The 23,019-nt window shown below is 56.9% G+C and overlaps 2 protein-coding genes across 17 annotated transcripts in view; both read right to left on the reverse strand.

The window, feature by feature from the left end:
- Positions 1-85: 85 nt before the first annotated feature.
- INPP5E (inositol polyphosphate-5-phosphatase E) lies at positions 86-12,367 on the reverse strand. Of its 7 annotated transcripts, XR_006737864.1 has the most exons (12): positions 12,215-12,307; positions 10,902-11,947; positions 6,152-6,275; positions 5,338-5,435; positions 4,594-4,718; positions 4,256-4,375; positions 3,842-3,949; positions 3,205-3,366; positions 3,012-3,127; positions 2,300-2,436; positions 1,388-1,947; positions 86-1,200 (listed from the first exon to the last, which is right to left on the reverse strand). XR_006737864.1 is itself a non-coding variant. In XM_045563133.1 (11 exons), exons 2-11 carry the CDS (start codon positions 11,717-11,719, stop codon positions 1,815-1,817), a joined length of 1,941 nt encoding a protein of 646 aa, XP_045419089.1. In that variant the 5' UTR covers positions 11,720-11,947; positions 12,215-12,307; the 3' UTR covers positions 86-1,814. The 7 variants fall into 7 exon arrangements, 6 of the variants coding, with proteins under 6 accessions (XP_045419089.1, XP_045419091.1, XP_045419090.1 ...); XM_045563133.1 differs by having other exon boundaries at positions 86-1,947; XM_045563135.1 differs by lacking the exon at positions 86-1,200 and having other exon boundaries at positions 1,817-1,900.
- Positions 12,368-12,772: 405 nt separating this feature from the next.
- Positions 12,773-23,019, reverse strand: part of SEC16A (SEC16 homolog A, endoplasmic reticulum export factor) — a 37,813-nt gene continuing 27,566 nt past the window's right edge. For 6 of the 10 annotated variants that reach the window (XM_045563951.1, XM_045563950.1, XM_045563958.1 and 3 more), the window contains 10 exons: positions 22,924-23,006; positions 21,814-21,966; positions 19,888-19,965; positions 19,653-19,709; positions 19,381-19,477; positions 18,790-18,924; positions 18,442-18,518; positions 17,443-17,517; positions 16,884-16,943; positions 12,773-16,018 (listed from right to left, as the gene is read on the reverse strand). In XM_045563951.1, coding sequence (XP_045419907.1) covers positions 15,881-16,018; positions 16,884-16,943; positions 17,443-17,517; positions 18,442-18,518; positions 18,790-18,924; positions 19,381-19,477; positions 19,653-19,709; positions 19,888-19,965; positions 21,814-21,966; positions 22,924-23,006 — 953 coding nt within the window. In that variant the 3' untranslated portion in view covers positions 12,773-15,880. The remainder of the gene's footprint in view (positions 16,019-16,883; positions 16,944-17,442; positions 17,518-18,441; positions 18,519-18,789; positions 18,925-19,380; positions 19,478-19,652; positions 19,710-19,887; positions 19,966-21,813; positions 21,967-22,923; positions 23,007-23,019) is intronic. The other 4 variants (XM_045563959.1, XM_045563957.1, XM_045563953.1 and 1 more) reach the window with 3 other exon arrangements.

The raw sequence follows: 23,019 nt of genomic DNA on the forward strand, positions 1-23,019 counted from the left end.
CGGGAAACACCTGTCGAATGAAAGACACAAGTGAACGTGTTGAGAGAACGAGAGCTGGATTTTAAAAAACTGCCCTCACACTCGGTTGTGTTTCATGATTCTTTATGAAGCTTGTTTCCACTGCTGTCGGCCAACTTCCATGGCATTAATTTGAATTTTAAACTAATTTTCCAAGTGAAATTCCATTCATCTAAAATCTAAAGTCTAGGATCAGGCAAATCACTCGACTTTTGAACCACGATCTTATTAGATGTCTGCGATGATCCTCCAAGGACGTGAATTCTTGATACCCTGCCCAACAGGCGCTCTGGGCTCAGGCGAAAACGTCCTCCCTGTGGTATGGGTCAGAGAAAATGCCTGGACAGAATCCATCAAGTCTCACTCATTTCAAGTCCCACTACCATAAAAATCTTTGTAACAAAGAGATTTCCAATTAATTGATTTGTCTGAACAAAATCTCAAACGTACGGACTGAATAGTGTAGACGGGGCTGGCGTTGTTATCAACAGATTGGGTGTGTATTGCTTCTGTATTTTGGAAGGTAATGCTAATCGAAGTTTTCTATGTTTTTCATTGCAATTGTTCCTAATTTCATCACAGTCCACTCCCGTCTGAAGTAGTCATTTTTCCCTGGGAAGACCCTTTTCCAGTGGATGCTGGCGTCCGGGCGGCAAATGGAGCAGGAGTAGCGGGAGTCAGACAGCAGCTTGGTCAGCAACTTGATGGTTGGGTCCAGACTTTCTGCCTTTGAATTTTACAGCCTTTTAAAATAAGAACATTTAAGAATAGGGTACACATAGGTTGTTCCTTCCCAAAATTCAATCTTTGGCTAGAAAGAGAGTTTAAGATCGAATATATGCATTTATTTAAAAACATAAATATGGAAAAATAAATAATTTAAAGGACTAGATTGAATGTCGCTAGATTTTCACACATCCCAAGCCTACGTTATTTTTTTCAAAAGACAGGGTAAGATGCAAAGAGCCAGGATGAACCCTCTCCAAGAAAAACCCCGGACATGGTGGTGGACCCTGGCCAGGTGGACAATGGTGACACTCTTGAGCTTCCGGCAGTTCCCAGCACTGCTCTAATGTTGTGTGGCTGACGTTACCAAACTGACATGTTTTCACAGGACAGGAGACGGGAAGTAGTGTCTTACTCAGCCGGGGCCTCTTTGTCCCAAGGCGGGTGACTTGCAGCCTAGCAGAGGGGACCGCATCACGTCTGAGCGTCTGGCTTCGTCAGCTGGGCTCCCAGGCACTCCAGGGGTCTGAGGGGTGGCCCAGCCCCAACCCAGCCTCTGCAGACTCCCGTGTGGCGAGGGGTACTCGAGGGAGGACGGGCCCAGCTCTCGGGGGGTGTGAGGGGCTGTCAGGAGGACGCAGACCTGGAGACATCCGATCCGGCCGTGATGGCGTGAACAAGGCATTGGGAGAGTGCTGGCGCTCGCCGGCAGGAAGAGTGGGGGACCCCGCGACAGCCTCTGGGGCGTGGGGGCTGTGGGGGGTGCGGTGCTTCCGTGTGGGGTCCGAGCTCTGCCTGCCCTGAGAGCGAAGCTCCACCTGTGCCCATGGGGACGCATCCTGGCCGGGACAGGTGTGCTCAGGCCGAGGGCCGGCTTCCCTGCTGGGACACAGACACGGCAGGGCACAGCCTCGCCACAGCCCCGCGTGAGGAGAAAGTGGGACGGCCTGGGCTGGCTCACGAGGGTCCCAAAGAGGGCGAGAGGCCACCCAGGGGCGGACGCTTCCGTCTTCCAGTGACTTTTGGTCAAATGCCCTCCCACACCGCAGTTGGCCAGTCCTCGTGCAGCTTCAAGAAACAGTGCAGATGGTGCTGGAGTTCTGGTTCTTTAGCGCTTGCTGTCTCTGAATTTCTTTAGAAATCCGTCTTTTAATTCCTATTAAGTACAGTTCTCGGTCAAACTTGCCGGCGGCCAGCGGGATGCTGTGGAGGAGAGAACCGCTGGGAGGGGCCCTCGCTCCGCACAGCCCCCCGCCCCCGCCCAGGGAAGGGCAGGGCAGCTGCCAGGGGCCACATCCACCCGCCACCCGCCGGGCTCGCCTCGGCTTCACTCCTAAAGCTTCGGCCAGGTCCTGCCTGCTACTCCAGAGCGCAGCCCTGCAGGCCACGGACAAGCTTCCGGGTTAACCCCGAGGATTCCTGGGCCTCTGCTGGCCCACAGGACACCCTGCTCCTATCTGGATGTTGCAGGTGATATGACAGTGACAGGGACACCCACATCCATGTGCCGCTGACCCCCAGGCCCCGGGAGGGAGGACGCACAGGAGACACTGACTTGTCACGCCCGGGCCGCACTCTCACTCGGAACAGGCCATACACAGGGCGGTGGTCGGACGTCTTGATCCCAGGGCAGGAAGCGTACTTCACTGGACAGATGTCACCCTTGTGGCGGCTTCTGTACAGGACCCGGTCCTTCAGGAAGAGAGTCCAGAAGCAGGACCAATTATGCACCGTGGGCCGTGGGGCGTGGCCTGCGCCCCTCCCACTGTCCTCCGGCAAGGCCCGGGAGCCCCTCCTGGACCCCCACCCTCACGCACATCTTGCTGCTGGTGTCTGTGGGCCAGAGGCCTGTCCCTCACTGCTCGAGAGACCCTGCGGGGACGGCACCTGCTCCCACCCAGCTCTGCCTCAGTGGCTTCCCCCAGACCTCATGATGTGCCCAGCCTGGGGCCGTGGGCCTGGGGGGCGTGGCAAGAAGGCAGGTGTGCTGGGTAGACAGCTCGGGAGCCAGTGCAAGGGTTCAGCAGCCCTGTCTGTGCCACAGGACACTCAGACGCGGGCTCACTGGACCCAGGCCACACGGCCGGGGTGCGGAGCTGAGTTTCAAGGCCAGGCCGTCTCGGGCTCCGGCCTGGGCAGTGCGCCGTCTCACCCGACGCTAGGCGTGAGCTCCTGGCTAACAGTCCCTGCCTTGAAGCCATTGTGTTTGGCAGGTGGCTGGTGGCAGGGCCAGGGCTGCCTGGGAGGCAGGGCGGGTGTGGCCTCACCGTGTAGGAAGGGGTCCTCTGCTTGGACGTGCTGTCGTAGGTGTCCTTCCCAATGTCGAACTTGTACGACGGCAGGAAGTGGATGTCTGGCTCCTGGAAGCCCTTGAAGACGGACCCTGCAAGGGGAGAGGCGCTCAGACCGGGACGGGCACTCAGGCTGGCTCGCCTGGGCTGCGGCCCCCGGGTGGCTCACCTTTCCTCATCTCCCGGGTCAGCTGGTCGTGCTGCAGCAGCGCCGGCACGTCTGCCTCCGGGCCCTGCAGCAGGAGGGCGTCCACGGTCGCGCGCCCGCCGCTCAGGCGGAAATTGAAGTCTCCGAACCAGAACACCTCGTCAAAGCGGGTGGTGACGTCCGCTGCAGCAGGTGTTGGATGTGCACCGCCATTAGGCCTCCGCGACAGGCAGCCGGGCCCAGGCAGGGGACAGGGGTCCTCGGTCTGGGTCCCTCCCCTGCCCCAGAAGGAAGCGGGTCTCGGTGCTGGCTGGCAGGGAGGCAGAGGCCGGCAGCGCCCGCACCCAGGACAGCCTCAGGAGCACCCAGCAGCCTGAGACTCACGCCGTGACAGTGGCGTCTCAGCCCCACCGCATGGCCGGGGGAAGCGTGGGGTGGGCAGTGAGGATGTGGACATGGGCTGCCGATGCCACGCTCGGCCTGGAGGGCACAGCCTGCCTGGCTGCCGACTGCGCCAAGGAACGGCCGCCCCTCGCGAGCGCTGGGCACTGCGAGCAACCGTTCTGGCCTTGACTCTCAGAAGCTGCAGACGCTGTTTCTGCGGACCTACAGCAGGCGGGGCGGAGCCCCCGCGTGGGAGCTGGCCGCGGGCCCTCACCTGCACTGGAGCGGTAGGGGTTGGTGTCCGGCACGTTCCGCGGCAGGGCCAGGGCCTGCACGGTCCTGGTGTAGTCCAGCAGCCGCTCCGCCACCTTCCCGTCTCCAGCTGTGGGAACAGAAGCCAGGCGGGGGACGCAGGGTTCTGCACACGCAAGTCCCCGCAAGGAGCCCCCACCTCGGGACCGTGCTCAGCACAGGTGTGTGCGGCGAGGCCTGGCCAGCGACAGTCCTGAACGCTGAGGTCTCGCTCGGGTCCTCGTCAGGCTCATGCCTCATGCCCGAGCGCGCGGAGCTACCCTGCAGCCCCCGGAGACGCCGCCGGGTGACCGGGCTCCCCTGCCCCAGACAGAGGCTGTCGGCAGGGAGGAAGGGTTTCCATGCGGCACACGGGGCCCAGGCACCAAGGACTTACAGGTGAAGTGCGACGTGATGAACAGGAAGGAGGTGCCGAAGAAGGTGAAGCTGATGCCCAAGGCGCCCTTGGTTTTGATCTGCGACACGATGCGTGTGGTCACCGTGGAGCACTCCACCTCTGCTCGGGGAGGCAGACAGCCCCTCAGTTCACCTGTGCGGGACGCCGCCCACACCCCGTGGGTCGTGTCGCTGTTCGTGCGAGGGGCGGGGTCACCAGGGCAGCCACGTGGGATGCAGCGGCCTGAAGGCTGGATTCTGTCTGCCACAGAGGCGGAGGCCGGGCCACGAGAGGGGAGCACGCCTGTGGGGCCCCATCCACCCTCTGGCTGCACCCACCTGAGCAGAACCAGATGAGGTCCCGGCGGATGAACAGGGACAGGTAGAGCACCCCGTGGGCCGCCGAGGACAGCAGCACGTAGTGGGGACCCAGCGTCTCCTGCAGGCGAGTCTCCCACTCCCGCCTGCAGCGAGGACGCATGGCTGTTGGGGGCACTCGGGGCCTCCTCGCTTCACCCCCCAGACCCACTGCCTGGGCCCCGGGAGGAGCTACCAGGGGAAGCCCGCAATTTGGGCTGGCAGCCTCGCACCGAGAACGGCAGGTGAGCAGGTGTCGTGGGCACGGTTTGCAAAGGGAGGGTCTCCAGGGACCTGCCAGTGGGTCACAGTCCTGGCTCCTTCCCACCTGGGCAGAGCAGCCACCCGCCCCCACCTGCAGGCCAGGCAGAGCCCTCCCTTGAGAGCGTCTGTGCAAGGGGCCCCTGCTGTCCTCGTCGCGACTCGGAGCCACACGAGGCCCCAGGGTGAGTCGGGCAGGCTGGCAGTGCCCTGGGGCCACCAGGTTGCACAAAACACCAACCTCCCTCTTGGCCACCTTCATTTCTCTAAAATCAACTATTTGATTACAAAAAACAAAATATCATTTACTCTAAATTCTCTCAGTCACTACTTGAGAAGAAACTGCCTCCCATGTTCACCCCAGGCTTAGAGGCTGCCCGTGTCTGGCCGCACGTGGGGGTCTCAGAGCCCACCAGCAGGACGTGGGAGGCCGGGCGGGCTTGGGGGGCACGAGCCGTGCCGTACCTGTCAGAGCAGCCCTCCTGCACCCCGACGACATACAGGTCCTGGGCGTAGTCTGCCTCGGCAGGAAGCAGGAGCTCATCCAGGCTTGGCGGCAGCTCCTGGGGACAAGAGCCACGTGTGGTTGGCCAAGGTCAGCAGGCTCCCCCAAGCTGGGGGCTGTGCCCGCGTCCCAGCCACGGCATCTAGAAGTGCTACTGAGAAACTCTTCTGAATGGGGGGAAACTGAGGCCACAGATGAGAAGCGATCTTCCTGGCAGTCGATGAAGAGCAGTGTGCTCCGTCTCTGAGGAGCCCGACACCAAAGATGCTCCAGGTCTGGGTGGGCCAGCCTTGCCTCAATTTCCCTCTCTAAACACGAGTTTGTCTAACAACCACCTCTGAGTCTACAGCCAAGGCTGCACTGGCCCCGGGCCATGCCCGCTCAGCACCTGGGCACCTGTCCCTCGAGGCCCATCCCTCGTCTGAGTATCCCCCCGGGGCAGGCACCACTGGCCGCCCCCAGGCACACCTCCCTGCTCCCACCAGCACAGATGCAATCCCGGCGGGGTCGGGGCTCACTGCCGCATTCCCGGCCTCCCCGCAGCCACGTGGGCAGGGAGGTGCGGGGGGCGCCAGGGACCCAGGACCCTCACAGAGGAAGGGTGTGATCCCCTCGCCCACCCTCACCACCCTGTGCTGTGGGCCACAGTGGGTGAGCCGTGGGGCTGTGTCCCTCCCAGGCCCAGGCCATGCGGGTAGCTGGCTCCCCAGGTGACCCTGCCTCTGTCCCGAGCCACCTTCGCACTCACGTCACGCCCAGCCCGGTGCCACTCACCTTCTGGCCCTGCATGTTCCAGGTGGCCACAAAGAGGGCCACGTTCCGGTCCGGGAAGTAGCGGGCCAGCTCGTCCGCCCCCAACAGGGCCCCGCTGGCCAGGAGGCTCCCCTCCAGGTAGCTCCTGTGAAGAGACGAGACTGATCTTGGGGCGGCAGCAGCCCAGGAGTCCTCCTAGGCACAGCAGGGGCCGTGGGGACACACCTCTGGGGACTCAGTGCCCCCCTAAGGGGAAACAGCAGCCCCATGGAATGGTAGGAGCTGCGCCCCCTGGGGTCAAGACTCTCTGAAGGCCCTGTCTGCGCTGGGGGATGGTGAGCCCCGTTCCCAGTCGTGCACACGCCCACCACGGATTTACGCTGACCTTGGCTGCCTCCTGGGAAAAAGGGGCAAAAAGGTGACGTTTTGGGCTTTTTTGATGGCGAGGGCCTGGGAAGGCCAGGGGTGTACAGAGGAGCCTCCAGGCTGTGGGCAGAGCGGGGTGCACGCAGCACGTTCCTGGGGAGGGGCTGGCTCTCCGATTCCCCCGCAGCCCAACACGGGCAGGACGGTCTAGGACGGGAGGTCCAAAGGCCCCGTGTGCATACATGTCTTCACGACACCCCGCGGGTTCAAGCCACGTTCAGATTGCAATACAATGAAGCACGCAAATGGCCAAACACACCAAATTATGCTCAAAGCCTGTGACAAAAACCAAAAAACCCAGCCCGGTCCTGCCCCAGCCCAGGACACGCTCCACACTGGCGGCTTCTGCCACAAGGCTTGGCAAGCTGGTTCTGGAAAGAGCCGATTGTACATATTTTTGGCTTCATGGGACACCTGGTCTCTGTCACAACTACTAGGCTCTGTCGCTGTAGCACAAGAACCACTACAACTGACGCGATGGGCACAGCTGTGCTGATAAAACTTTATTTATACGGACGCTGAAATAAGAATCTCCTATGACATTCTCCTACCATGAGATATTACAATTACCTTGTTTCAAACCACTGAGAAACGTGCCTGCCCTGACCCAGGCGGATTCGGCGACGCCCGCCTCCGGCTGCTCTCCAGACAGGTAACTGTGCCGCCCCTTCTGACGCCTCTTCTTCCGCAGCGGGGGCGAGAGTTTAGCGCTTCCACACCCAGTGCCCCCTCACTGCGGACGCCTCCGGTTTCTCCCAGTTGCACTGTCTGAGGCCCCCCTTCTTGCGGGGAGCCCTCCTTCTGGAATGCTGCTCCAACCCAACTCCACCCCCGCCCTTCGCCCAGGCTAAGGCCAGGCCGCTCCCCAAATCAGGACCTAGATGATGTCCCCGCGGTCTCTCGCGTCTCCTCATCTCTACGACACGCCCGGCCCAGCCATCCACGTGTTGGAGAAACCACACCCTCGGTCCTGTGGAGTCACACCATGCCCCCACGCACGGCCTCCACTGGCCCCTGCAAGTGTCTGTCAGGTTCCTTCCCATTTCCAGGCAGGACGTCCTAGCTCACTGGCACCGGGCATCCCGGTCAGGTGCCGCGTCTGCCTGTCCTGCCCCAGCGATGCCAGGATGGACGGTGGGTCCGATGGCATCGGCTCAGCAGTCCTCCGTGACACCTGGCCTCTGCCTGTCCCGGCCTCACAGCCCGACGGCCGGGGCAGCACCTGTCCTGGGAGCCGAGAGCAACTGCTCCTTTCGCAGGACCCTTCCTCGGTTCACTCTATGACAGATTCTCGACTCCTCAAGGACGCCAAGGTCCCTTCTTCCTGGTTATCTTGGTCCTGTTCCCGCCACGGGGGCAGTCCCTGGTCCTGCCTGTTGAGGACCAGCCCTGGGAGTGGAGCCGGGTCCCTGACGTGATGAGGCTGCACTTTGGTGACAGAGGGCAGCTCAGGACGCTGGGATGTGGACAGCTTTTCCCCGGGGATGAGCTAACCCATGCAACTCGGTCAACGCTCCATCCTCTGCCCCGAGCTCACCCCACCTGGTGGGCCGGTGCCCCCTCCCAGTGTGCCCTCCCAGCCGCCACCTGTGCCCGCCTTCCAGAGAAGGGTAGGACCTCTCAGCTCCAAGGGCCGTGTCTGGCTCTCTTGTTACTGTGAGTGTGTTCGTGTGCGCATCTGATTTTGTTACGTTACTGCCACTTCACAGCGGTCCCTGGCGGGGGAGTGGGGGCTGGATGCCTGGAGTCAATGCAGCGCCAGTCGATGGGACCCCTGAGCATTTTCCAAACCTCTGGCTTACTCTTTCCATCCTAACTTGCTAGAAAAATCTCACACCTTCCTCCCGCGCATGCAGGGACCAACAGTCCTTTGAAGGAGAGAGCAACTCCCGCGGCACATCACGTCCCCTGAGCCGCGGCCACGGACGGAAGCCACACCCAGCGCATGCGAACCGGCACCTGTGAGAAATCCTTCACCTCTCCACGTCCACATCCACAGGACACAACGTACACCACGTCAGGAGCGGGGATCCTCCTTATCGCACCCCCAAAGCTTGCAAACTCCTAACAGGACAGATATGCTTATACACCGGCTGTCAGGGCGCAGCGCGCTCGGGCCGCACAGCGCCAGGCGACGGCCCCAGGAGACCACAGGTGAGCAGGGCCTGGGCCCTCGGCAGCTGGCCTGGAAACCCGGGGCCCCCTTGCCTGTCTTCTCTACTGGGGAAGCCGCGAAGACGGTTTGCCCAGCTGCAGGGAGTGGCAGGTCAAGGCCAAGGGCACCGGCCTATGTCCAGGCTCTGGAGCAGAGCCCCGCCCAGCTCCCACCCCAGCCAGCACGTGCAGGTGCTCTGCTGGAGACCCAGTGCAGCCGGCAATGCGCCGGCTTCCAGAGGGAGTTGGCGGGGAAGCCGCCTCCACCGTCCAGGCCTGGCCACAAGCAAAGGGCCGTTCAGGAGCAGGGCCCAGTCAGCCCAGGCCAGGTACGGGCTGTCTGTGTACAGCCCACGAGCTGAGAATGGTCTCTACACTCTTACAAGGTTAAAAAAGAAAAAAGAATAGTATATTATGATCCATAAAAATTATATAAAATTCAAGTTTCCATCTCTAAGTATAGAGCTTCGTTGACACACGGCCACCCCTCTGTCCCGTGGCGTCTGTGGCTCTTCCCGACTACGACGGCGGCTGAGCTGGGACACGGCCTCCGGGCCACAAAGCTGAAGATACTATCTGGCCTTGACAGAAAAGGTTTGTCAACCCCTATTCTAGAACAAACCAAAGGTCTGGAAACAGGGGGCTCTTTGGCAGCAGAACTGGGTGAGAAGCCCCGTCAGCCCAGCGCTTCCCAGTTGTCTGTGAACAACAACTTGATCCAACTTTGAGACCGAATTCTCATTTTCCATGAAGAACATATCTAAGTAAGTTGCACATAATTTTAAAAACGTAATAATACTTTAAATGCACTAAGAAATCTCACCATTCAAAAGGAAGCACGTAGTGAATCATTTCAACCAATGAAACAGTTTTCTCCCACGTGTGATCTTGGGTGCTGGATCCGAGGGCGAGGGAGGGAGGAAGGGTTTGCCCCAGAGCCCTGAAGGGAGCGCAGCCCTGCGGCACGCTGGTCTTACGGAGCTGGGAGAGGGTCAAGTTCTGCTGTTTTAAACCCCTCAGTCTACGGTCACTGGTTACGGCAGCCCCAGGACACCAACGCGGGGACCACCTCACACCTCCTCTCCCTCCCACCCCCAACACATCTGGACACACGGGACTTGACCACCATGGCCGTGGGGAAGGCAGGAAGGGAAGGGAGCAGGGAGGCCCAGTACAGGCCCTGAGACCGAGGTCCCACGGACCCAGGACGAGGACGGGCTTGGGAGAGGAGGTCATGGGTTTGGAGGGGCTGAACTCAAAAGTCTTTGGAAGCCCCGGTCTGGTGAATTCACAGCTCTGGCCTCAGAGAGGTGAGCCGGAGGTGTGCATTTGGGAGTCATGAGAGGGATGACATCGTGGGCGGCACCCAGGTTCTTTTAGAGCTGTAAAAAACTCAATATGGATTAATTATTAAAGTCACAGAAAGTCTAAGTGCAGGAAGCCAAGGCCTGTGCATCCTCCCACGACGTGAACCCCTCAGCCACAGGGGCCGGCGGATCCCAAGATGGAGTGTTTAGCAAATCTAATCACAGAACAGCGAGGGCCTGTGGTTCCAGAAAGCGCGGGGTGGTCCCCAGTAAGCCACGTGCAGGCAACCAGGCCTGGCTGCTCTCCCCTCCCCTCCCCAAGCGTGAGTGGACTCTGGGGAGCTCTCATGGTCATTGCCCCCTGGCCCGGCCAAGTTCATGTCCACCTGTCCATCTGGAATACGCCGGCACGCACCCCCCAGGAGCCCTCCCCAGCGGCGGGCTACAGCACCCCTTCCAGCCACAGCTGGAGCACACCGACACGTGTGCCATGGGCAAAGGGGTTGCTGCAAGCGCGGCTCCATGCACCCGCGGCATCACTGCCGCAGCAGAGACGGCGGGGCGGAGGCCCACACGCTGGCAAGGAAGTTGCTAAAGACAAAGTGAGAACAAGAAAGAAAATACAAGATACAGAATAGCACGTAGCACTGGATCTCACCTATCTATCGAGTCAGGAGGATGTATTTTTATAGGTACCTCATACCCACAAATGATTCCGAAACACAAAGGGAAAGTTCTGGAATGATGTGCGGGGTGGCTGCGGGTAGACTCGCTTTACTCTGCTGATGTATCCTGTCTGTGACCGCGCACTCAGCGGCTCTCCTGCAGCTTGCCTTGAACGTTAACACGGAGGCTGAGGACGACACGCCCCGCACCCAGCCTACCTGCTGCGGACGTCCCTGGTGCGGATGGGCGCCAGGAGGCTGAAGGCAGATTTGGCCGAACGAAGGGAACAGCTGTCGCAGGCCAGGGGGCTCTGGGGCCGGCCAGGGCCCAGGCTGCTGTGAGCCCGAACCAGCCTGGTCTGCACGCGGAGCTTGTAGTCGGCGTGCTCCGAGTCAACCTTGTTTGTTGTCCTCAGGGAGTCGGAGGTGACGTCCAGGTCCATGGCGGGCGGTGGGCGAGGGGGAAGCAGGCTGGCCAACCTGGGGGAGCGCGCTGCGCAGAGCTCGCCTCCGTGCAGGAGGTCCAGGGAGCCGCTGAGCACCCCCGAGAGACGCCTACCCCCCGGAGAGGGGCTCCCTCCCTCGCTGCCTGGGCCCCTGCAGCACTTGGGGATTTCCTGCAAGGAGGTGCTCAGGCAGGGTGGGGAGAGACTGGGGCTGGGGGCTGGGGGCACCTCCCTGTGCTCGGAGCCTCTGGAGGCACTGGCCCCATTCTGGGCAGCCAGGTCCTCGTGGCTGCCTCGAAAACGCCTTCTCCTCCAGCCCTTGTCATCCAGGGACAAGGCTCGCTCCAGCCTGGGCCTGGCCGGGGGCTGCGGGACAATGGGTTTTGCCTCCGCTTGTGGGTCCCCACTAAGTTTTGCCGGAATGCTGAAAGGAAGTACGGGGCTCTTCTCCAGGCCCTGACAGGTGGTAGAGGGCAGGGACCCCGGGCTGGAGCTCTGTGCCAGGTCTTTGTCTGTGCTTGGAAGCTGTCCCTTGAGCATCCTGCCTTCAGGCTGCTGGGGAGGTCGCAGGCACACTGACTCGGACGGCATGGTCGGGCCGCCTCGCCAGCCCTCAGGGGCGGCCACAGCCTGGCTCTCCCTGGCGAGGCCGCCTCCCTGGGTCGCCGGCAACACACAGTGTCAGGGATACGATGTCAGAGGTCACCGGGCGCAGCACAGAAAAGAAACCCGGCAGCGGCTCCTGTTCAGGCCTGAGCGGGTCCCAAAGGGACAGGCGCCGTGGCTGCATGGCTGGATGCCCTGGAGTCCCGGCAACCCCTAAAGGAAAACCCCGCGGTCAGGCCCACGGCTCCCTCGGGCGCATTTAACGCTCCTAAGGACGGCCGTGGGGCAGACGGTGCGCACCCCGTAGAGGAAGCGGGCGGCGGCCGGCGGTGCGCCCCGACCCCGACCCCGACCCGACCCGTCCCCGCTCCCCTACGGCCGCTCGGGGCGGAGCGCGGGCAGGCGGGGCAACGACCGCACCCGGGCCCGGCCCCGCGCCCACCGCCTGCACCCCGACCCCGCGCCCACCGCGCCCCGCACCTGCACCCCGGGGTCACCTCGCCGCCGCCTCCAGCCTTTGTCGTCCAGACTCGAACCCGGCCCCGGCCCGCGCCCCGCACACCTCCCTCCCGGCTCCCCGGCCCGCGCACCTCCTTCCGCACCTCGCTCACGCCCTCCCGGCCCGGCCGCCCGCCCCGGCCCACAGCGGCCCCTGGCGGCCGGAGGACCGCACTCGGCCGAGCCCGGACGCCCCCCTCCCGCGCAGCCCGCCCCGCCCCATCCCCGTCCCGCCAACCCCCCCACCCCGCGCAGCCCGCCCCGCCCCATCCCCGTCCCCCCAACCCCCCCACCCCGCGCAGCCCGCCCCGCCCCATCCCCGTCCCCCCAACCCCCCCACCCCGCGCAGCCCGCCCCGCCCCATGCCCCCTACCCCGGGCAGCCCGCCCCTGCCCTCGCCCTCGTTCCGGTCCTCCAAGCGCCCCGGTCCTCCAAGCGCCCCGGACCCGGCCAGGCCTGGAGGAGTCTGCCAGGCTGCCTGCAGGACACCTGCACCCATTTTTTGGCTTCCAACAAACAAAAGGGAACCCACCCGTGAAGTGCTTGAGAGCGCAAAATATTTTATTCAACAATTTGCAGTGTAACAATTTGCATTTAGGAAAAATAGCAGCTCCCACCTGCAGGAAGCTTCTTGAATCAAAAGTGGTGAGCAGTCCACCAGAGAACAGCCAGCAGGGCTGGGCTGGAGGAGGTCCTGGAACCACAGGACCTCACCAGGGGACACAGGGCTGCCCGTCCACAGGGACAGGCCTTTCTCAGTGACAAGAACAAATGGATCCAGTCAGACAGGTCTGTGGAACACCCTGGAAGATAGTCTGGGTCTTTCCTGGGTGACCAAGTGAAACAGCAAACTGGGACGGGCCTGTGCTGATTCCGCATTCTACAATTTCTACGTTTAAATTTAAAACTTAAAATACCTAACTGCTTATGTCCCCCCAGCAGAGCCTACAGAAATTGTTACCTACTGATTTTTATAAATATTTAAATCTTTTCTTTTTTTCAGTCTCTTTAGTCTTAACAAGAACACGAGCGGTTTTCAGAACAGTCGACGAAGCCTTAAAGCTCTGGGTCCGCTGAACGGAGTTCTTCCCCACGGTCCTCCCGGCCGGGTCAGCAGGGAGCAGCGGGGGGGCTCTCAGGTTCCAGAGCTGCTGGCAAGAAACTGTATGAGCCACTTTCTTCAAGATGTCACCAATCCTCAAATGATGACGCCCAGGTGAGAGAAAGCCAGTCATCCAGACGGAAACGTGGAAGCCATTCTTGAGAAGGCGCAGTGCTCCTCAGAGAGCCCACCCAGGGCCTTGCCCTGACACTCACCAGACCTCTTATGTGTGCAATAAAAATCAGGCCTCTTACGGTCACAGTTCCAACAGTGGCCACTCAATCCGAGCCGGCCGAGTCAGAGATCAGCACTCTGGGGCTCTTTCCTAACCGCTGAGCGGCACCTCGTGGCGGGGAGAGGCAGTGCCTGTCTTCTGGCTGTGTGAAATCACCCACGGTCCTAATTAGGCCACAGAAAGTGGAATGAGGCTGTTGCTACAGGAGAGAAATTTGCTTCAGTAACCAGAGCCGCTCTCAAAACCTAACTGAACTGTTGCCAAACGAACCCCACGCTTTGCTGAGGTGCTGCCTGAGAACGCAGCTTCCTGCGGTCATTCCTGCAGGCTCAGGAATGGTTAGGGCAAAGCTGCCCCTGGCTGCAGGGCGGGTGGCTGTGTCTCCCTCTCGAGTCACACATTCACTCTTTCCCCCCAGCATCTTAAAGGAGCCCTGGGATTAACAGGGCAACAATTCACAGTTGAGTTTTGAGAGAGGCCCCAGGTTACTGACGCATTGCCCTCCTGCAGCAAACAATTCTAGATTCACTGAATAGAATATTCTTAAATGACTGAGAATATATCCTAAATCATCTGAAATGACTTAAGTAACATCGTTTTCGGTGAGAGACTCTGAGTCAGAGATTCACTCTTTCCATCCAGCATCTGAAAGGAATGGTGGGGTTAATTTCTGAAATAATTCATCAAGACGGGGGTGAGGAGAGGGAGCTGCAGAGTGTGGCCAGCTTCGAGTTACCGCCCTGTCTGGGGACAGGAGTGAGGCCACCAGTAGGCAGTTGGGTTCTTGGTGGAGAACAGTCTTCTCAGGGTTCCAAATACAAACCCCAAACAGGGACGGCTCTACTTCAATGTCGGGTATTTCCTCTGGCCAATCCTCCCCGGCCTTGAGCTCCCAGAGGTGGCAGAGGCCTGAAAAGAAATGAACAATATTGACCTCTGCACGTCCACCAGGGTGGACAACGCCCAGGGATGATGCCGCAGGGCGCTGGTTGCTGACGGCGGCAAGTGGAAGGCTGCGTTTCTGTCCTGAAAGCCCAGGAGAACGGACAGGTCCGCACCGAGTCAGGCTCCCTTAAAAGTGCTGACTCGTCTGCCAGGAGCGTCTATCACGGCGGCCAGGAGGTGCCTTGGTTTTGTCAGGGCTCTTAGGCCTGAGGCCAATTCTGCAGTGCTGGCTTGCTGAGTGTTCAGTGAGTCCAGGGAGGGACAGTGGCCTGTGCCTGGCCTGCTGCTGCAGGGACACCAGGTATAGCCTCTGCTCCCTCTCGAAACCCGAGGTCAAAGCCAAGGGATTTTTGTAAAGGCAAACTGTAAGATAAAGGTTAACAGGAGGGAAGAAAACAACCAAATCTTGAAGCTGAAAACCAAGAGCTGGCCCAGGCAGCGGACGGGGCTGCAGCAGCCCTGCAGGACCAGGGCAGGGAGTGCGGCCTGCGGCAGGACTGCAGTCAAGAGGCGTGAGGCCGGCCCACAGGCCGCTGCGGGCAGACGAGCGTGGCAGTGGGGGCTGAGTGCCAGGACACCCCCAGACCGCTGCCCGCTCTCAGTTCCCCTAAACTGGCAGACAGTGTGTTCTCTACAGGCAAGAAACCAGAGGGAGGAAAGAGAAGGCTCAGGAAGGAAAACCAGAGGGAACATTCAAAAACATTCCTCACCTGAAGTGTGTGCGCCCAGGCCAGCAGTGGCCGAGGGCACACCCTGAGGGAGTCAGACAGCCCTGGGGATGGAGAAGCCCCTTCAGGCTTCCAAAGAGAACACAAGGAGGACCCTGCAGGGAGCTGCACCAGAAAATGCACAACCACCTTCCGTTCTGAAGAAAATGATTTCTGCCCAAGAACTCTGCCCAGCCACACAATCGACTGAACACACTGGTAGGATAAAGGCATTCTGAGACGGAAAAGGTCTCTACAAACTCACCTGTGCACCTTTTTGTCAAGAAGCTGCTGGGAAACAAAAAATAAAAAAACAAAAACATAAAACCAAACCAGCAGCAAGTGGAGGGTGTGTGTGGCCAAGACAAACGGAATAACCAAGAAAGGCAGCAGCAGAGGAGTCCGACTCCGCCCCAGGGTGAGGGAGGAGAGCAGAAAGGAGCCTGAGCCCAAACGCCAAGGAGCAGCGCCCGACACAGTCACTGGGGTGACGGGGGCTGAGTACCCAGATCGGCTAGAGGAGTTCCAAGTGACAGCCTCCGGAGAGGCAGAGGTGGCGGGACGGGGAGAGGGCGCTGCTACTCCCGCACGCCCGTGGGCCGTCGCTCAGTGGTGCGCCATTCCCATTATGCAGGGAGTCCGGGAAGGGACACTGAGAGTCACCAAGCACCGGGTCGGGAAGTCAGCAAGCAAGCTGGTGTCACATGTGGAGGAAGACGAGGGCCACTCACCTGTGCCAGCTGAGCAGGGTTGTAGAAGGGCACAGTGCCCCCTGCAGTGGGGAGGTCGCCAGGAGCCTGAGAACCACAGAGAAGTCACCTCAGCAAGGCTGTACTGCACACCAGCTGGTGTTTCAATCACAGACACAGATCCTATTTCTAAGTGAGGATTTATAATACTTCTAAGTAAGCGACAGAAGCAGGTCACAGATACTGCTTGCAATACTGGATTTAATTATTTAATGGTTCATAGAAAATGGTAAAAATAAAAGCAACATGCAGAGTAAAATGCTTTAGACACCGGAACATGCAAAGATAAGGAGTGCATGGCACTGGGACGTCACAATAGTGTCAGTCTAAGCAGTTAGTAGGTTTTTTGATTACTTCAGACCTCCAGTACCCAGCTCTGAAACCCAGCGTTCCAATGTGCAGGCAGCAATGTCGTGTCAAGCCTTTCTGCTGAGCCACTGGACACGGCTCAGTTGCATGGTACACACGGAAGATGGAGTATTCCTTCGTCCCCACCCAGACTGGCTGCAAGACGCCGTCACTGCCACTCTCACTGGCCTCAAACAAACCTTCCCGTGCTCGATCAGAAAGAAGAACCCCTCCTCCCAGAGGAGAGCATCCTGACCCAGGAACGCCCACACAGGGAGGCTGCACCCCGGGCCCATTCATTTGAAAACCAATTGAGAAAGAGCAACGTTTCTATGAGCATTTGGGGTCAATTCAATCATCAAGGCATCTGATATTTAACAACAGAATCCCTTTAAGGCCATTCGAAGAAAGGAACACTGCATCCTTGGCCACATGGTGTTTGCGTGAGACAGCGGGTGGGGTGGCGGCATGGCACACACGACGCGCCCGCTCCGGCACTCTTAAAGGAAACACAAAGCGACACAACTCATCCTCGAGGTGAGTGAGAGCCGCCAGCCACAGGTACCTGGTTAAAATGCTGGCTTACTTCACGTGATAATGAACTCATTGAACTACAGCGCGAAAGCTACAAAACAGCAAGAACACACACAAAACACAGACAGGAAAATCAACATGCATGTCCAAGCTGTCAGTTCAATTTCAAAAGCTTTTTGATGCCATTAGAATTGATACAATTCAAAAGGGGAAAAAGCCAGAGTTAGCTTAAAATTTCTATTTTAATGTGATGCTGTTAAGAAATAACCATTAGTTTTAGGGGAAGGCTGGGGGAAACTCTCCAGCCCTTGCCCTAAGCCAGCTTTACCTTATGGCATCACGAAATTCCAGATCATTCCATGCTGCGTTGGGGGTGACTTACCACGGCCACCTCAAACCCCTCATGCCCTATTTAGAGGTCCTAAACAGATTTGCTCAAATAATCGCAATTTTTTCCTAGGAATACAACACTGTGACGTGTTTTCATTTCCATACTGACTTTTCCTGCCCATTATCATCCATTTTTAAAGGAAGAGGCACTTGGAGAATAAAACTGAGCCGCGGGCAGCCGCGGGCACGGTGCTCCTCACCTCTCCTCCCTGGGAACAGTCTGGTTGGGGCGCTGGGAGTTCAGAGCCAGGGTGCAGTGCTGCGGAACTTAAAACCTGCGGAGAAAAACAAGAAATGCAGCAACTACCAAATCCCAGGGAATTTAAAGTCTTTCACACCAGGCAGAAAAACAGTGAACTGTTCCTCCGGCCCGGGTTACAAACACCCATTCCACATAAAGGGCTCCGTGGTGAGAAGCCACGAAAAGAGAGCAACTCCCGTGACATCCCACTTGCACTGTCCTGTGAGCTCCAGACCCCAACAGCTCACTGCTGAGCACCTACTGCGTGCTGCACAGTCCTCAAGGCCCCACGACAGCTTTGCCATTTGGTACGACTGTTATTCCCATTTTACAGAGGGGGAAACTGAGGCTTAGAGAGGTTTGGCGACCACCCCACACTTTAAACAGTGAACAAAACATGCATTTACTAATGAGTGGAGGACCAGGATCAGACCTGGGCCTATCCAACTTCAGAGACTCTGGGCTGAGCTGTTCTACTTCACATGGGATTTTGTTTGTTTTTTTGAGGTGAAAATATACTTTATTTTTTATTACTAGTAGGTAACTTCTCCTTTTTTTAAGTTAGAGTAACTTTATAAAATTTTTTTATTGTGGTAAAATACGCACAAAATTTACCATTGTGACCATTTCTGAGTGCACAGTCCAGTGGCATTAAGCACACTCACACTGCTGTGCAACCATCACCACCAACCATCTTTAGAAATGTTTAATCTTCCCCAACTAAACTACGTACTCCTTAGACAGCAGCTCCCTGTTCCCCTCCCCCAGCCCCTGGCAACCTCTACTCTGCTTTCCGTCTGTACACACACGGGCGTCAGATGTTTCGGGTGGAACATTATCTGTGCAGATTGGACACCGACCCGCAGAGGGCAGGACCTGTCTTGGGCAGGGCTGGCAGGCATGTCCTCACTGGGTGCCTCCCCACCACCACCACCACCACCCCCGCTGCACCGCTCACCTCTGGACTGGCCTGGCCCCCGGCTGGAGCCTGCTGTTCCCCCCCAGCCCCGTCCGCAAGTTGCAGCTCTTCTGCATCTGTGAACGAGAGTGCAGGAAGACGTCATTCTGTCCAGAACTTCGCTGGGATTTCATTTAAAACATCCCAAGAAGAAGAGTTTCACGTCGTACACTCAAAGAGGAAAAGGTAAAGAAATCGGAAAAAAAAGCACAAACTTTGGGTTCTTTGCATGCTGGTCAGGTCATTCTTTTAAAGGGAGGTTTAGGCCAGAGACTCACAAAGAGAGAGAAGGTCAAAGGTCAGGAAGCCAGAAGGCTAGCACGCTGGGCTCACTCAGGCCCTGCCCACCTGGGTTTGGTGCGAAGCTGGCAGGAATAGGGAGCGGGGCCAGTGGAGCGAAAAAGTCTGCGGGAGGAAGCGCTGGTTCACTCCGCTGGGTCCCACGCGGGTTCAGAACATCGACATAGCGAGCTCTAGTTCCGGCTACAACAAGGGAGGGGAAGCAAACCGGGTCCATACAGGAAGTGACCTCAGGCTTCCAACAGCTCCGTTTCCCTTGCGGCAGAAGAGGAGCAAGCAGGGTGCCCTGGGAGCCACACGTGGCCTGACTATGAAGAGGGCGCCTCTCTGCCCTCGGGCAGCTTTGTGTGGGCTCTTGCCCCCAGGGAGGTTTCCTGGTTCCTGCCACTGTCTCCAGTTCTGTTCTGACTCCTCCGACACTCTGTGCCTGCAGTTCATCAGCACCGATGGATGGTGTGCTGCGGGGTATTGGATACTCTGGAGAACTGGACTCTTCCCCCCAAGGATTCATCTTCATGACACTGACATCACCTTCTGCAGTGTGACAAATGCCATCTCATACCTGTTACAAAGGCTAAACTCCCATATCTCTTGAACTGTGAATTATCCAAATGAGCTCTACCGTCAGGAAACTCTCACCTGCTCTCCTGGAGAACACATTCACCCCCGTGGGGCCAGGGGGCGCGGCCTGCGCAGCCTTGGGAAACGCAGTTGGAGGTGGGGGCGGGGCCTTCTTCTGCAGAGGGAGGAACAGCCTCAGAAAGCCACTCCATGCACCCAGACGCCCCCGGGACATTCCACAGGATGCTCCAAAAGGACTGCCAAAACCCAGCACAGTATAGGCGCAGGAAAGGCTTTTCCTTCCAGTCACAGCCTAGTAATACCCAATAGTAACTGAAATCGTAATTTACCTCTTCTTCCGGTTCATTTAAATTCACCCACTGGTTTTTCTTTTCATCCCAAACAATCTGCCAAGATTTTAAAAAGGAAAAACAATCAGTAGATTGAAGCCAAACAGTATTAGAATCTGATAAATTATGATACTTTCCAACTTTAGAAAACATCTACTCAGGACTGTCCTGAAAGTGACTGACAAATCATTAAAATTCCTCCCGCTCCCCACTGTGCTTATTTTATGACACTCACCGACTTGTTCTTGTCATCTGGCAAATAAGCTTCTGTCCTTTTTTTCCCAGGTAGCCAACGAGAGAACCAGGATTCACTCTAAACATAAAAACCATGACAACAACCTTGCAAACGTTGTGCTCAGTGAAATACGCCAGACATAAAGATAAACGTTGCATGATCCATTTCCATGAGGTCCCTACAGCTGTCGGACCCACATGGATGGGAAGGAGCATGGGTGTTGCCAGGGGCTGTGGGAGGGGGACAGAGTTCCAGCTTGGAAAGATGAAAAAGCACTGGAGGTGGACGAGGGCGGTGGCTGCACAACGTGAATGCGCTCAACGCCACTCAACTGGCACTTAAAAATGGCTAAGGTGGTAAATTTCATGTATGTGCATTTTACCATAGTTAAGTCAGACCAGTAATATGCCTTTAGGAGCTTCTCATGTCTAAACACGGACAGACGAAGCCTGCACATGCTCCGCTCCATGGAGCAGAAGGCAAGCTGAGGAAGGCAGTGTGGGGTCCCACACAGCACAGTGCCCCCATTTCCCATGCTGCGAGAACACGGGTGTTGGGGAAATTTACTTTATTCTTCACATGTTGTACTTCATTTCTAATTAAAAAAACAAAAAAGCATCAGTAGCTACCTACACACTCTCACTTCTGTTCCTCTATGAAGTCTACTGAGCAGATAAACTTATACCTGAGATCTGGAATAGTCTGTTTGCTGAAAACCTGTTTGATGTGTCATGTTTTATCTCACAATTCACACACATTTTGAATTAAATGTGTGCTTATTTTTAAGACAGTAGCCATCAAAGAAAAACCTGATAAATGACCTCCATTAGCATGAAGAACTAGGTTCTTTATAAGGCACCACTGGGAGTGCAGAGGCAACGTGCAGACTGGAGACGTTCGCAATACACACATCTAACACAGGACTCACACCCACAGTGCAGTGAGGCCTCCCGCAAGGCACTAAAACAACCCAACTAAAAACTGACAAGCTGGGCACGGTGGCTCTTGCCTGTAATCCCAGCTACTCCAGAGGCAAGAGGACAGCTTGAGGACAGGAGGTCAAGACCAGCCTGGGCAACACAGCTTTTATTTAACATTTAAATAAAAATGTTAAAAAGTGTACAGAGACTGGAACAAACACTACACAGAAGAGCAGAGACGGTAATGAGCTCAGGACAAGGTGCTCTGTCAGCATCATGACTCAGCAGGGAAATACCTCCAACCCAGCAACGTGCTAAAGGCCTAAGGACTGGTGATACCCAGTGCTGGTGGAGACGTGGAACGGCTGGGACTGTCATCCTCTGCTGCTGGCAGTGCAAACTGCCACAGCCATTTAGGAAGACTGTTCAGCAATGTCCCCGAAAGCTGAGCAGACACTTATCCTGTGACCTAAAAGCTCCACTCCTTGGCACATACCCAAGAGAAATGAGTACATTCACCCACCGAAAGATACAGACAAGAATGCTCACCTGACTTTATTGAGAATATCCCCAAAGTGAAAATAATCCAAATGTCTATTACTGGGAGAAAGGAAACTGTGGCACAGGCCAGACACCAACACAACAAGAACAAGCCAACTGCTGCCCTCTGACTCCTTTGGCCACCCTCTGGGGTGGGTTTGACAGGAAGTCGCCATGAGGGAACTGGGGGCCTGGAGGTGTCCTCATACTGACGTGGGTGCTGGTTACATGTGTGCACAAATATATACATGCTCACCACACTGTTGTACACTTTATACACTTGACTGTGTATATAAAAAGAATTTTAAATGTTTGCTTTAATTAACCAAGAAACTAATAATGCCTTTCCCTTGCCTCCAGTGTACGAGGACAGCTGCCTCTGGGAAGCTGAGCCTGCTTGCTCAGAACCAGCCCCGGCCCTCCCTGCCCAGCTGGACGAGAACACCAGGGGTGGGCTGTGCTTTACCTTCTTAGGTTCTTTGACCTCTTTCTTGACAGCTTGTCCAGGTCTCTTCATTTCTGGAGCAGGTGTCAGAGACAGAGGAGGCTGCGCAGAACCCAAGTTAGCATGATCCCATCCTGCAGGGGTCTCTGAGTCCTGCGCAGTTCTCGAGGGGTCCTGTCCCAAGACAACACAGAAGCAGAGGAGGCCCCTCGTGTAGGATCCAGAGGAGAGTGGGGGAAGCACCTGCCCACACAGGTTCCCTCAAACATCACCAAGAGGTCAGCTGATTCTAGTGACCAGAGCAGGGAGGGGACTGAGGAAGGAATGCAGCCTCTGCCACGGGGTGCCCAGAAGCCTCCGCCTGGGCAGGGCAAGAGCTGCCGTACTTAACAAGCAGCCCTGTTCAGAGTGTGGGGTACTCAGAATGCAGACTCTGGCGTCCGGGGAACTGCTGGCTGGAAGAAGTAGAACACTCACCCGCACCAAGGACAAGACTGGGCAGGGCTGGGCAATGTGCACTTACATTGTTCTCAATACACTTAAACCCTCTTTTTTACTGTTCCAGGGACAGAATATTTTGGTAAAACATACAATGAAAGTTTAAACTACAGCAATCGCATACTGATTGGATGGCCATAAAGAGCTGGGTACCCATAAAGAGGTTCCAGAATGCAGGCTGTATGAAAACAGCTGTCTCTCCTGGTTAGGATCAGGGTAAACAGACGAGGTATTTATACCAAATATGTCTGGTGAAATGAAACTCAGTTTTAGGAAAAAAGTGAAAATGTTAGAAATTCTATTGTAGAAGAAAAGGTATAGAAATGAAGAAAGTTCTCCATTTTGGAAAAGTTAAAATTAGTAAGGGATTTCGTTGTTTCTGGGTATTTCTTCTACTTAAAGCAACTATTTTTACACTACTGAAGTCTCTCTTCCCCGGTCTTTCCTTACAAACATTTTCAACAACTCTTCATATTTTAAGGATTAAAACTATCTAGAAGCATTTCCTCTTTAAGAAACAATTTAAAAAATAATTTTATCACCTTTATTATTTCTCTATGTACACCTGAACAAGGAGTTTGGGTAACTACTCAATGAACTTCATGAAAAACAGTTAAAATATGTGGGAAGTACCAGATTAGCAAATTTTCCACCAAAATCCTCTTCACTTAGCTCCGAAAGTGAGTTTCCAACAGGCACCTCCTGTGGCAGTGTCCCTGTCAACGGGAA

Source organism: Lemur catta, chromosome 10 (genome assembly GCF_020740605.2).
Source record: "Lemur catta isolate mLemCat1 chromosome 10, mLemCat1.pri, whole genome shotgun sequence".
Classification (NCBI taxonomy): Eukaryota; Metazoa; Chordata; class Mammalia; order Primates; family Lemuridae; genus Lemur; species Lemur catta.